This window comes from Cebidichthys violaceus, unplaced genomic scaffold (genome assembly GCF_023349555.1).
Source record: "Cebidichthys violaceus isolate CVI_PGR_0920_01 unplaced genomic scaffold, fCebVio1.0.p SCAF_6, whole genome shotgun sequence".
In the NCBI taxonomy this organism is placed as follows: domain Eukaryota; kingdom Metazoa; phylum Chordata; class Actinopteri; order Perciformes; family Stichaeidae; genus Cebidichthys; species Cebidichthys violaceus.
In genome coordinates this window covers 75,312-89,762 of record NW_027176816.1, presented here as the reverse complement: position 1 = coordinate 89,762, position 14,451 = coordinate 75,312, and the positions used below count along the sequence as shown (strand labels likewise).

The window sequence follows — 14,451 nt, the reverse complement described above, 5'->3', positions numbered from 1 at the left end:
GCCAGCAGGCCGCCAGGGAGAGCTTCATCCCAACAATCTTGACAACATACCACCGTTGTAGGCTTTTTATTATCTAGTTGTGCTAAAAGTAGTACTAATACTTATACTAATTAAAGTATATGTGCCATGAGCACCAACCGGAGGATACTGGAACTCATACTTTGAATGGATGATGGCAACGGGTACGTGGCGATAAAAGCATAAACTCACCAGTAACAATCCCTGTCCACCCGCTCGATTTACTCCCACAACATACCTTTTTATTATATTATAACATGTCTTATGCTAGTGTCTATGTGACATATACGTCTCAGGATAGACAGACACGGCCACACCAACCTTCTCCTCCATTTTTATACAGTAATGTCACCAAAAAGTTCAGAGATTTGAATACAAAATAGAACATTTCCAAGCATAGTGTTAACAAATAAAGCTCTTCACGCAGGTTTCAAGTGTTGCAAACATTGACAACAAGAGTTTACTTATAATTTAGAAGCTACTATAATTTCAAAAAAAAAATGTCAACTTTAATCTCAAGGACAGCCAATGCCTCCTTTTAAAAAAATAAACAACTTCTTAGACGGCACTAGAAACAATTGATAGAGGAATGCTGTCCAGACATGTGATATTCAAGGGAATTATTTACGGGACTTTTCATGACAGCAAGAAAACAATGAACATTTTAATTTAAAAAGCCCAATCAGTATTTTTCACATTCACTTGAGTGTTTCTTTAAAATTCTCGCCCTTCACACAATCCTGGATACGTTGTTACGATGAGTACTCTTACGGAGCTGTTCATTTCCAGATTGTGTGATCCAGAAAAAAAGCAAACGTCCATTCAGATGAGGTTAATATGAACCTCACACTACATGCACGTAGAATTATGGATCGGTTGAACATGTTCCGATTTCTGGCATGAAGAAATATTCCTTTCAAACCAGCAGATTTCACATAATATATGGGAATAAAAGGAGAGTCGTGCTGCCTTAAAATACCACCTTCATGAAACCTCCTACACAGTGCCAAATACATAACACAACGCTATAAATAATAAGGTAGTATTACAGGATTGGTACATTATGGGAAAGTGACTACTTAAAGGAATAGTTTGACATTTTGGGAAGCTATTTGCTTTGTTGGCGAGCATTAGAGGAGAAGATCGACACCACTGTCATGTTTGTACGCTGAATATGAAGCTGTGGTATCTGACTATACCCATGACATTTTGTCTCTCACATTTGACCTGCTGGAGGAAGGCCCAGGATCATTCTCAGGAACATTCCTCCCCAATGTATCTTCCCCTGAGTGCTGGAGTGAGTTGAGTCTCTGCTTGTGACACTGAGGATTTACATTTGACTGGACAACCCATTTAGGCCTGCTGTATTCTCCAGAGGGCCTCTTTGACTCATCTGAATGGACACACGGCTTAACTGAGCATATTCTATCACGACTGTAACAGCCGGGTGAGGAATTTGCCTTGTGCAACATGTCGGTCTTTATGTTATCATGTGAAGTTGATGTCGCACTAGCATGGGGCTGCAGAATTGATGTCTGCTCTGCGTTTTCTCTCAGGTCTGATGATGAGGATGATGATGATGATGATGATGTGGCTTCTGGGCTAGATGAAGAATAAAAAAGACAAAAAATAATGACTATAACAAAATTGGTTATTAATTGGTTTTCAGAAGTTTTTCAGAGAAATATGAATTTCAATGAGATCTATACAATTAATCAGAAAAGAGTGATCTTTGCATATAATGCCAAATCACAAAAGACCAACGGTTCATAAGTGTAGTTAATAAGAATACTAACTTATTCTGTAGCTATATAATATCAGATATTTCACTGTTTTGAGCCGCTGAAGGCATATTTTTGCTGTTTCCAGTCTTTATGCTAAGCTAAGCTAACAGGCCCCTGGCTGAAGATTTAATTAGCGTCAGTTAGCATCAATCTTCTCATCTAACTCTTGGCTAGAATATAACTAAGCATTTTAACCCAAAATTACTATATCTTCTATACTGACTTGAAATGCAGTAGCAATGCTAAAACAAACCACAGATTCCAAACTCTGGAAAGTAACTTCACAGCTTGATATATTTGAAATCCAGACCCCTGACTGTGAACTTAAATTGAACTGCTAGGAAATAGTTCTGTGGCCTGTTGGGAGCAGCAAAAACAAGATGTGAACACAACATTGACATATCACCTTTTGAAGTTGATATGGGGAACTTATTAGCAAACAGTTGCTTATTTACACATCCAGCAATTATGGAGCAACATTATCATTCATTTAGAGACGTGTTTCTGTCCACCTGATGAATGTAAGTCAGATGTTTGCTCTTTCTTATCTCTGTTTTTGGTCTCTAAGGCTGTTTAGGGATATAGGTCTCTAACTGTGCCTGAAGTTTGGTTCTGAGCAGATAATCCTCAGTGGGTTTTCAGAGCTTTTTCAGTGAAAACAGCTGCCTGCTGAGTCTGAAAACGACGCTATGAAAGCGGTTAGAGTGAACAGTGACGCTGTGGGACAGCTAAATAATAAGCTGAAACTCACTTCCTAAAGCCGAGGAGGGGAGCTGTAGATTCGGGTGATAATACTCTGTAGGTTCATCACTACGAGTGACCCCTTTCTCATTGTCATTCAATGCATTGTTGTTATGAAAATATCCATTATAGCCACTTTAAAGATGACATGTCAGGAGCCATTTGTGGCGTCCTCTTTTGAGAGGATAATTCACCCAAACAGCCACTTACTGAAATGTGGTCAGTTGTTCCTGATGCTGCAAACATCGCCTCTCATTGATTGGGTAGGAGCGAAAAAAGACCATCCCTATCAGCAAAAACGCGATGGGAACCGGTGAGAACAGCACGGTCAGAGCCGTCACCACTCCGGCGCCATGTTTACAGGAATCGGCTTTGTAGCCCACGAAGCTGCAGACGGGGAAAAATCAAAATGTGACGGTTCCAACAGGCGTACATAACACATAAAGTGAGCGGCCCCGGAAGATTGACTCACTGTAAAGTCATGGTTGAGATGCCAACAGACAGGCTGCCGGCCAGCTTACTGCAGAAGGCATTACAAGAGAAAAACATGGGCTCCAGGTCTTTGCAGGAGGGGTGTTTCACAGCAAAGTCGTCCACCACATCTGGGAGCATAGACCTGATACAGAACAAGCTGACAGATGTTATATCAAAACCACCGTGTCAATTTTAGGTGAGGAGAACTGACCGGTCAACAAAAAAACTGATCGTTGCTAGAATATTCATAAGCAGCCAGGGTGAGGTAGAGGCGTTGTGAATGATTCATGTGCACAACAGTCGGTCCTGATACTGATTAGATCTGACAGGAAGTCTTGGAAAGGTTTTAGTGTGTCCTCGCTGGGCGCTGACTCACCAGGGCAGCAAGAAAATGGTTGCCACGCTGAATCCTATCGGAACGCACATAACCATGAAGACTGGCAGGTTGCTGGGAACACAGGCAACTATAATAACTGCTGGGATGAAGAGCTGAGAGAGAGACATGAACAGGCTTTAAGGAGTGGAAAAATGACTCTCATCATACAGATTATTGTACAGGGATAAGTGTGATTTCTTACTGATAGTCCGATGTAAAGTGTGGTCTTCTTTCCTATTCTCAGAAGAACTGTTTGCCACAGAGGAACCGCTACTAAGGCAGAAGTCTGCAAAAAATATGAAGACCTTTTCATTTGAAATTTAAAATGACTCTTGTCTTGTAAATCGTTAGAAGGCTTTTGACATAGTTCAGCTAGTGCATATATAAACATCATGCTGAGTAGAGGGTGGAGTCATTTTACCAGCAGAACCAGCAGGAGGTGCTGGAACTGGGCTCCCAGCCCAGCTGCATGGCTGCAAAAAAGTGCAAAATTACCCAGGTTCGTCTGAGATAAAAGAGATAAGGGACATTAAATACAAAAAAAATATATAATTATGGTTTAAGCATTCATCTTCTTCGAACAATTAAATACATGCATGCCTTTTTAGAAATACATCTCATCTTATTATCTTATTTTCATCAGCGCCGAGGTATGCAACACGGAGCTCAAACTGCACCTGAAAACCAAGCGTAATGAACACAAAGCCCAGCACCAGTCGTTGGTAAGGAATGAAACACATCAGCATCTTCAGCGAGGTCACGTAGGGCGGTCGTACTTTGTCATCACAGAGAGGGGCTGCCAACAAAAACAAGGTGTCAAGGAAAGGCGAGTGAAATAGCAAGGATAAACAAAGTCCTCATTGGCTTTGTATTGTAACGTGTATGTGGGTCCTTCTACAGAAAGGGTGGAATAGAACAGATCTGCTGAAATGTGTTCCTCCTTGCATACCAAAAAACGTATTGTATGACATGAACCAACTTCTAAACTGAATGAATCCACAAAACGTTGAGCTTAATGTATTTTTTAATTTTTTTTATATATTTCATTAAAAAAATTCACGTGTTTCTTTGTCATTGGTGTTACCTATAATCAAAAAAATCACACGTCCTCTGCTGCTTGGCAGAAACAACTGACGTCTCTGTATTTGAGGAGTCCAGGTGTGATGCTCAACACTTGATTGAATTTTCATAGTCCCCTTTATCGCCGAAAGAGGGGCGTCTTACATCTTCTTTGGCCTTAACTCCACATCTTCGTTGCTAACATAGAACAGTTTCACATGTGTGCCCGACTCTGTAAGCACCCGATGAAGAGTCTTAGCATCGGAGATGTCCCTTCCGTGGTGGACTAAGGCATCTGCAGACCTCTTTAAAGCCCCTCCTAACCCATCCGGAAGCCTTTTTGACAAGGTTCAGAGTCAATTAATATAGAAGTTGCCTTTCTGCTTGTATTGTGTTGCAGGTGTTGGACGTCAGGGTTTTGCCCCTTTACCATCTCCAGGATAGGGTCAAGATGAGCCCATATAGCCACTGGGTCATGCCTTCTCCTCGGTGAGAAGACTCACAGACTTATTTCTCTTGCATATTTGCAATTGTAGTTCTCGCTAAAATCAATGTGAATGAGGCAGTCCTTCGAGGTCAGGTTTTCTCACAAGTCTCTCTAGGCATTGTACTGCCACCGAATGTTGAAGATGTACGGACGAAATTTGAAGAGCCTGTCTTGAAACTGAGTAGCAAGCTCATGTTCTGTTATCGTCACACATCTTTCTTGACTGTGATTGTGCTTCGTTTCTCCGGTTCTGTGTCTGCAGAAGACGGCATAAGAAACAACCTTATATGCTCAGCTGCAAACTTCACATGAAGGTTGTGCAATAAGTGACAAAGTAACCTTCTCTGCTTCTTGACCTTTTGTGCGGTGATTGTGTTTCCCCCCCCCCGTTGTCAGTGTCTCACCTTGAAGTATTCTTTCTACTCTTGTGGCTTGACTCCCAGGACTCTCAGAATGTTCAGAATTTGCTGATAGCCGTTGTTCTGTGAAACAGAAGTATCTCCTCTTGTATTTGTTACATTGTTTTGTGACCAGTTTCAGTTTCTCCTCCAATTCCTGGATTTTTCTTTGTCTCCTTTGGCCATTGCTTTGCTTCGACGGACATTTCGTCCTTGTTGTCATTGCCTGACAAAAACATTGATGAAATACTGAACATAAAACATAAAAAGAGTCTCTGGAAATCTTTACTTTTTCTTTCTTTTGTTAAGGAGTGAAATGCGTCACCATTGCGAAAGGTCTGAAACCCACTTGTGGTCAAACATAACACTAGAGCCCACATAAGGAAAGTGGGTGATTACATTGTTTCCAATGCTGTATTTGATATGAGATTGCGGGGTCAAGACGGTCTGTGCTGCTCTCATCTATGTCTATGTCTTGCTTGGTTAACACACCATGCCTTTCTCTGAGCTCTCCTTTCCCTTTCAGTTAGATCTCTTACTTTGCTCCTCTTTTCAGAGGCACTTCATTTCGCCATGCCTGACAAAAGGAAAAGTACAAAAGTCTAATTATACAAATAGACAATCATTTTAAACGTTTTTCTTCTCCTCATGTCTTTCTGCAGCTTTTATGTGGCTCATTTATACAGTGTTACTCCTCTTCCTGGTAACACCAGTAACACCAGTGACACCAATGACAATATAGAGGCAAATCAAAATCATTAAACTGTTCAATATATTCAGTTTTAATGTTCAGATGTGGGTTTCTTTAACTGTCTATGTTCTATTTCATATATGTAATGTACAATGTCAATGTTGATGAGATTTAATTCATGAAAAAAAAAGTTTTAAATGAAAGGTAAAGGCTCCACTTCCATGTATGATAAAAGTGACAAGACAATTCCTAGAATTTAGGATTTTAAATACATTGCCAAATTAAACATTGACAATTAAAAGAATAAATGTAGTTTTATCATTGCAAGGACAGTCTTTAATTATTGAATATGTACAATTTATGTGATTTTTAAGTTAACTTAAAGGATTTTGGTGTCTGGACAAGTAAGTGACAGCACTTCCACCGTTTTTGTAGAATGACCCATGTATGTATCTATATCAATATCTATCTATCTATCTATCTATCTATCTATCTATCTATCTATCTATCTATCTATCTATCTATATTCAATATTTAAGCATTAAACATGGAAAGACTCACCCCGCTGCTCCTTCACCCCCAGGAAGAGAACCAGGCTGCTGAGGAAAAACAAGCCACCCATGATCAGGGCTGAGGTCAGGAAAGCCTTTTGCTGGGGAGCAAAATACACAAATCTAACAATTACATATAAATAAAGCACAATATTATGCTGCAAATAAACAGTTGCTGCTTAAAATGTGTTATTCTGTTATCTTTTTGGGATTACTTTGCCTTATGATCATGACAAGGACCAGTTATTCCACTTTTAAGAATTGGTTTATAGCATTATTGTCAACAGTTTAGTGATGATATATAAACCTTAAATATGCACAATATTCCCTAGATGAGAAGATTCCTGCCACTCATTTGTTCATTAGCTAACGTTAAATATGAAGCACGTGCTCGAGGCGATTAGCTTATTAGCATAAAACTGAGGAAGCAGCTAGCCCAAATTAGCATTTCAGGACTCGTTTTTGTAAAATAAATAAACAAGAAAATGATAATGTCTTAATTAGTGAGGTTAATGTTGCTCTAATGTGGATTGTATAGTCAGGCTAGCTGCCTTGTTTTTATGCTAGTTTACACTAACTTTCACTGGCTCCAACGGTTAGCTTATTAGCATAGAAACTGGTGGAAAGCAGCTAGCCTGACTCGGGTTGTCGGTGATAAAAATCAATCTACAAGCACTTGATTTTGTACAATTGAAACAAACTAATTATTGAGTTTTAATTGAGCGTCACCTTCCTCCATCCTTATATTCAATGGACAAATACGAGAGTGGTTATATTTTCTCATGAAACATTAACTCCTTACATGAAAGGAAGAGAACACACGCACACAGAGAAGAAGGCCCATGTTGTGCTGATTACAGGGTAACAAGATACTCCTGGGACTACGAGAGTACAATGCCAATGCAACGCTGCTGGGCTGCTACAGAAATATGAGTGTTATCTCATTCTCAGCCAGGGTGACCACTTTTATTTTCACATTTCATCTACCGTTTCCGGAAGTGGTGCAGTTTGTGGGGAAGATGTGCTCTGGGGTATTGTTTCATGAGCCTGGTCCAGATCTTCACAGCCCACTTGCTTTTCGTTGTTGTACACCGCTACGACTTGACCCTGCATTGCAGAAGCCAACAGCATGGCCACCATCTTCACACACATTCCTGCCAAAGAAGGTCAGAGAAGGGGACAAGAAGTGCGGTGGTGGAAGAAGTAAGCTATTCAGATCCTTTGCTTCAGTCAAAGTAGGCTACAGGGGAAAATACTGCACTACAAGTCCGGTATTCAAGACCTTAAGTAAAAACATCAACAGAAATGTTGCATTTAATTGCTGTGGATGTGCTTTTAACCTCTTCTTATGCTGTTGGGTAGATTAATCTACAGAAACGCTTCTTAAATGTGGTGGAGTACAATCATAAAGCTGCATAAAAGGGAAATACAAGTATCTCTAAATTTAGAAATCCTGGTCTACATGTTGTTTGATTTGGGAATAAGCATCTGAGATGATTGGGAGTATTGGTACTCTTACTGTAGGCCGTGGCAGAGTCCCTGTCTCTGTGATCTCCCCCCAGGAACATGTTGAGTGAGAGGTAGGGAATGTTGTAGCACTGTTAGTGGACATCAGAAGAAAACATGATGCCAACCGACAGCACATGAGGCGTGTGAAACTCAGTAGCCATGGTGACACAGCTTCTGGAGGCAAAGCGGCGGCAGCGACAGTGTCATGAGACTAGTGGGAAATTCTGTCACCATGGTGACATGAGGAAGATGAAGAGGGAGGAAGTTTACCGAAGCACAAGATGGTGGAGAGATGATTGAGGAATTGTGTACAAGCAGCGGTGAAATAAGTAGCAGTGTAACATTGTAAAACAATTCTCCATTCCAAGTAAAATCCCTGCGTTCAAAAGTGTATTTAATTAAAACATTTCTTCATGGATTTAGCGATTTGATACTTTCACAGTATTTATATCGCACTCAGACCTGCTTCAGAATTAAAAAATATATATAAAAATCTCACTTTTTACAATATATGGCCATTGCAAACCATCTGAGAAGATAAGAGGGGAAATCAATCTTTGGTGGAACTGCTAACAACTCATCTGTAACCTGTGACAAGAGGCCCCAGCTAAACACTTTTTTTTTGTCATTTTTATTGTCCCTTATAAGGCTATTATATGTCTTTTTATTGTAAAATCTTAATTTGAAAACTGCAGCTGTCAGAGAAATGTAGTGAAGTCAAAAGTTACAAAAATCCCTCTGAGATTTAGTGAAGTAGAAGTAAGAATACATGAATCTGTCTTATCTATCTTTAACAAATTTCCCCTTGCGGGATGAATAAAGTATATATCTATCTATCTATCTTCCTAAAATGGAAATATACAAGTGTAGTGCAAGAGTTACTGGGCGATAAGTGCCCGTAGCACCCTGACTTACACTCATGAGGGTCTCGAACAGGCAGGTCGCTGTGAGGAACCACAGCACGCTGAGACCCTGAGACATTGAACCGTGTGGCACATACCACAGCATCAGATAGAACAGGATGCCAAACGGAGTAGAGAGAATCAGCCTGTGGGATGAACATTGTCGGCTCTGTTGAATGCAGCGCCTGCAGATGAATCGTAGCCTAATTCATTACGAAGTGTGTTAAAACATGCGGCTCCGTCAACCAACCATGGCCTGAGTTTTCCGACGGGTGTCCAGTTACTGCAGCTCACCAGATATCCAACCAGAGGGTCGGTCACAGCATCCCAGGCCCGACTCACGAATAGAATCATGGAGACATAGGAGGCCTCGATCTGTAGAGATACTGAGGTACTTTATTTTGAAATTTAGAAAAGCACATATATCGTAAGGAATACAGATCATTTTGAACTCGTACCCGCACAACATCCAGGAGAAAGAGCTGCAGGGAAATGTTTAAAGCAGCTGTAGTAATCTGATATGGGACCTCACCCACAGCATAACACACCTTCCTGGTCAGAGGAATCCCCCCCGACCCCTGTGAAGACCAGAGAGAAGAACAGACAGGAAGGTGGAGGGATATTTCTGTTGTCTATTTAAAAAAATAAAGAAAATAACTTCAAACATTTAGCCGTTTTGTGAATCCACAGTTTTTCTGTTCACACTCTCGTCACACAGCGAGAGCGTGGGTTGCAGAACGTTTCAAATTCAGATTTTAATTGAGATTTCTTCTCCCACTGAAGAGAAATCTGGTTTCTCTCGTGTCGTGTTCAGTTACATTGCGAAAACCTGCAGACATACACAACTTTTGACTCTATAGTCAGTATGAAGTTACGTGAAAAAAAGAGACACACCAGGTTGGTTAGCAGTGTTTCAAACCAAACAAGTATTTATGGAATATGGAAGAATATCACAATAGGTGATGTAATAAGTCTATATGACCCAATGTAAATAATGTCAATGTTTTTCAACTTTTATTGTATGAAGATTTTTGAGAGGAGCAGGCCTTTATTTTCTGTTTTTCAAATGACATCAATGCAAAATTGAGCTTTTTTTTCCCCGTTTAATCTCAAATCAGGCTTTTGCTTCAAACGAAACATCAAAACAATCCAGAAAACATGTTAACAATATTGCTGAGACGGTTGAATTTAAGGGGTCACATCTGAGAGACAAATACATTAAATAATAATGTTATCTGAGGTATTACAAAAGACACCTACACAATCTACGCTGAAAAGATAAACATTTGCCTATTTTGAATACGAATGCAAAAGTAGGGGGAAAAAAACGGGAGGATATTTGGTAATATTTTTAAAGATATTTAATTTGGGAAACTTACCCTCTGCTGACCTTCGCTGCATGAGTTTCTATCTGTGGTCTGTCTTAATAACCGACTCTTTAACGTCTGTACTTGATTCGCAAAATGATCAAGACAACTCATCCTGTGAATACGAACAACTCCAACATGCAGACCGAACAGTTACAGTAGCTCTCTCCACCCACACACATCTGTATTCAAGTCCCACTTGTTCGACACTGAAATGTGGTTGAGCAACTCCTTCGCCTTTGTGAGTGTGGCGCTGTCATCCAGCCCACCTGCTCCTGTCTGACAATGAGAATGAACGAACTGACTCAACAACAAAGATTACTCTGCATCTGTTCCTTGACGAAACATGATTCATTAGTGAGGAATAACAAATCATCATTTGTTAGAATTGTTTTAAATACCATGTATGTATATAAAAAAAAATCTAAATACCTCCTACTGGTTCTACAGGTGATGCTCCTTGTAAATTTGACAAGGGAGCAAAATTAAACAAAACTCATTTTAAAAGTTGGAAGTTTTACTATTTTCTGAGTTCCTACTTCTGAGATTGAGGCAAAGAGGCCACGGCTTTAATTGGACCATGATTCTCAGGAAGGACTGCTCTGACCTCTTGTGGAACAGCAGTGAAACTCTCCTCCATCGTATGAAGCCTGTTGAGCCTGTTCTCCTCTCCCCGACAACTTCATGATCAACGAAAGAGAAAGAGCTTCAAAAGCAATTTCACAAATCATACATACGTTTAGAATGATTTATAATATGGACCTAGACTCTTTGTTGTTATGGAGTTACAGGAGAGTTTGAGCCGTGATCCCTCTCAGGAGAAATGCTCACAACTCTGAGCGCCAAAGAAGATGCTTCCACCATTCAGTGTCTGATGCTGTTCATGTACGTGATCGTGACCAGAGATGATTTCCCCATTATGAGACCCACAGAAAAAAAAAATGTCTCTTCTGTTTTTCAAAAATGTCGTAACATTTCTAATTTTGCAAAATATAAAACGAACAAACATGGGAACAAAAAGGGAAATTAATTACTTTGCAGACAAATTGCTTCCATCACATCAGTTTAATCACGAGATCCCATCACTCCTTCTGTTATGCAATTTTGACATGTTGACATTTTTATTTTTTTCTAAATCTTATAGACATTTTCCGCCATCTTATAAATTTGTGCTCTTACTTGCGTTGTCTTTGGCCTGACGGAGTCCATACAGCCATTTGATTACTCTTGCATTGCGCTCAATGACAGAAACACCGTAGGGAACACGCTCTGCAGCGTTGCAATCCTCCTCCTCCTCCTCCTCCTCCTCTTCTTTACCAGAGCCAGCACACTCGGACCCTGGAGCGCTCACGCTGCGGAAGCGGGCCATGGACACGATGTCGGAGCTCGATCCAGTCAACTGGAGGTCTGCAGGGTCCAAACCACACAGGTTGAAGAAGCGCTCCAGGTCTGTCCCGGCTCGGGAGCACCGGTCGCTCATGTCCGACTTCGACCGGGTCAGAGAGGGCCGCTTCCTGGAGCTGGAGGAGGACAAACGGGTAATGGCTGGGGAGAGAGGAGGGAAAACAGGGAAGCTGGGGGGAGGTGGAGCAGGGACGGGGGTGTCAGCTGGAGAGGAGGGAGGATTGTCAGGTTTAGACAAAGCAACAACAGGTTTCAGAGGGGAAGGACGTGCTGTCGTCCGGGTGTGGAAGAGACGCAGGCGTGAAGTAGCCGGGTGGAGTGGAAACTTTGAGTGTAAAGGGATTGGCTGAAGGGGCTGCCGGCTGTACTGAGGTGGTCTGCAGGGCGTCCTCACGGGGCTGGCCTGAGGCATGACGTCCACTCTTCGTACGGTCCTGGCAGCTGGAAACCCAGAAGAGCCGGGACTCTCCACCTTGGGAGGCCCAGAGGCTTTTAATCTCACCTTAGCTGGACTGGACCAGTCCGGGCGAGGGGGTGGACACGGCCTTTCCTTTTTCTGTTGCGCCCCTGCAGGTGTGGGGCAAGGGGAGCCGTGCGACCTGTCAGCGCCACCCGGAGCTTTACTGTCCTCTGAGTCGGCGGCGGCACCATCATTCACACCATTGATCAGGTTACTCAGATGCTCCAAGTCGAGCTGGACTTCTTCCTGCTTTGTTTTCGTCTGGGTGGGGGTCTTCCTGGTGGGCCGCAGAGCGGTACCGGGGTTCAGCAGAGGCGTACGCACCTCAGGAGGCCTGACCGGCTGCTGCTTAGAAAGAGCCACCTGACTCTTGACATATTTAGCCTTGTCTGCTTCCAGCCTCTCCACCGCACTCTGCTTTGGTCCGCCCGCTACCGTCTTGAACTGCCGGTAGAAGTCCGGCCCCACTGGCCCCTTGGGCCGCAAGCGTGGGGGTGTAGCAGCTACAGCGGTCCTCGCCGGTTGTCTCCCTGGGTGTTGGAGAGTCTCCAAAGGCATTTTGTAAAAGCAGTAGTCGTACCTGTCCTCGTGCGCTCTGTGTTCACAGCTCTTTCTTCGGCCACCCTGAAATAAATCTCCCGGTTCTGCAGAAATTGAGATGTGAACTCAGCATCTCAGAGGAGCTCTACCTTCCCTGACATTTGGACTTCCTGTTGAAGAGAGAGACACATCAGTCAGGACACAGACGGATCAATAGGGAACTCAAATGAACAGTCAATAAAACACTTACCTGACAAAGACAAGCAAGTGTCTTCCTCAGACACTTTTAGTGCTGTAACACAGCCAACGCCACAAAGACACGTCCACCCATAAACCCTCCCCTTTCTTAAAGACCGCAGCCAATCAGCCGCTAAAAAGACTTCTCCATCTCACAAGTTCATTGGCTGCCGGCACAGACGGATCTGAACAATCACCCTCAGTCATCCATCTCCCCGTAGACAAACACACAATAAAACTGACACTTCATTTTCAGTCAGTAGAAAGGCCCGTGAAAAGAGTGGCAGAAGTGAGTGTGTGTGTGTGTGTGTGTGTGTGTGTGTGTGTGTGTGTGTGACGGGGAGGTGCATCAGGACAGCTGTCAACAAGCTATTGTCTGGAGGCAATACAGAGCCGATCACACTCACACCAACAGCTGCTATGGGAACAATGGCTCCCCATCTTTAAATAAAGCAGCCAGTTGCCAGGGTTTGAATCGGGCTTCTTCCTGAACTACGAGCCTCTGTAAGATAAGTAAAGTCAGAACAACGGGGTTCAACTTAAGCATCCCTCTTCTGGTTCAGTGACAAGCCTCCAACTTGTGGTGAAAGGTCACAATAGTGAACTCGGTAAGGCGGCCTATTTCACACTTCTGTATATACTTAAGATACTGCGAGCGTTTGAATTAGCCTGCAAACGGCCAGTCACATTCTCTACATATTTGCCATGCCAGTCTGAGCCAGGCCAAACTCCTGCTGACAGAGCCGGGAACCTTTTCTGAACCTCCACTCTTCACCTGAAGCCTACAGATACGCACAATACGTATAAGTAATAAGTAAAGACCACCAGCACCATGATATATAGATATATATATATATATACCATTAAAAAGGGGCAGCAGGCTGGCGTGGTATTACAAAGCAAAGAGGATTGTCGAGAGGTGAGTCAGACAAACAAAAATAGAGCCACTAATTGAATGTTTCTGAGTCAAGTGCCAGCAAGTAAATGACAAACATGGAGCGAAGCAGGAAGAAGCAGAAACACAAAAGGTGGGGAGCAGGTAAACAAAACGAAAAGAAATGTCCAACATGTACTCAAGGCCTCCACTAGTCTTGTCCTGACAAGCTCAACTCTGCCTCTATGAAGGTGTGGGTTAGCTGTCAAAGTTCAGATTCTTTTATTTTCGGTATTTCTAAAGAGAACTCACCTTGGCGGTCCCCGTGGATCTCCTGAGTCTCTCTTTGGCTTCTTGTCAGCCCAGCGAACAACACGGTCCTGCTGAGGAGAATGTGTGTGAAAGTGTTTGAAATGAGCAGCAGCAGCAGCAGCAGCAGCAGCTCAAGACAAACCTGTTTGACAAACTCATGTGTGCTCCTCCTGGCTCCGCCCCCCCCCTCTCTCGCTGATTGGTCCGATCGTTCTCCTACAAGGAAACATTTCTGACCTCTTTCTGGTCACGTGACGCTGCCATTGT

At 42.5% G+C, this 14,451-nt stretch overlaps 2 protein-coding genes across 3 annotated transcripts; both read right to left on the bottom strand.

Moving 5' to 3' along the window:
• Positions 1 to 453: 453 nt before the first annotated feature.
• On the bottom strand, positions 454 to 10,552 carry mfsd2al2 (major facilitator superfamily domain containing 2a-like 2). Of its 2 annotated transcripts, none has more exons than XM_068733499.1 (14): positions 10,370 to 10,552; positions 9,449 to 9,568; positions 9,241 to 9,365; positions 9,004 to 9,136; positions 8,099 to 8,177; positions 7,567 to 7,733; positions 6,590 to 6,680; positions 4,071 to 4,189; positions 3,815 to 3,898; positions 3,596 to 3,679; positions 3,394 to 3,506; positions 3,016 to 3,174; positions 2,754 to 2,930; positions 454 to 1,620 (listed from the first exon to the last, which is right to left on the bottom strand). In XM_068733499.1, the coding sequence occupies exons 1-14, from the start codon at positions 10,469 to 10,471 to the stop codon at positions 1,212 to 1,214; spliced, it is 1,962 nt and encodes a 653-aa protein (XP_068589600.1). In that variant the 5' UTR covers positions 10,472 to 10,552; the 3' UTR covers positions 454 to 1,211. The 2 variants fall into 2 exon arrangements, with proteins under 2 accessions (XP_068589600.1, XP_068589601.1); XM_068733500.1 differs by having other exon boundaries at positions 3,016 to 3,159.
• Positions 10,553 to 11,152: 600 nt separating this feature from the next.
• fam110a (family with sequence similarity 110 member A) lies at positions 11,153 to 14,347 on the bottom strand. Its single transcript, XM_068733502.1, has 2 exons — positions 14,185 to 14,347; positions 11,153 to 12,931 (listed from the first exon to the last, which is right to left on the bottom strand). Exon 2 carries the CDS (start codon positions 12,777 to 12,779, stop codon positions 11,517 to 11,519), a length of 1,263 nt encoding a protein of 420 aa, XP_068589603.1. The 5' UTR covers positions 12,780 to 12,931; positions 14,185 to 14,347; the 3' UTR covers positions 11,153 to 11,516.
• Between the last annotated feature and the right edge of the window lie 104 nt (positions 14,348 to 14,451).

What these genes read in the sequence shown, in the direction of transcription:
- mfsd2al2 (XM_068733499.1), bottom strand. Translation starts at nt 10,471, where the DNA reads ATGAGTTGTCTTGATCATTTTGCGAATCAAGTACAGACGTTAAAGAGT. An exon ending in GCAGCGAAGGTCAGCAGAGG is followed by an intron (nt 9,569 to 10,369) that starts GTAAGTTTCCCA and finishes TGGTCTTCACAG; the next exon opens with GGGTCGGGGGGGATTCCTCT. An exon ending in CTGCACCACTTCCGGAAACG is followed by an intron (nt 6,681 to 7,566) that starts GTAGATGAAATG and finishes TTTGCTCCCCAG; the next exon opens with CAAAAGGCTTTCCTGACCTC.
- fam110a (XM_068733502.1), bottom strand. Translation starts at nt 12,779, where the DNA reads ATGCCTTTGGAGACTCTCCAACACCCAGGGAGACAACCGGCGAGGACC.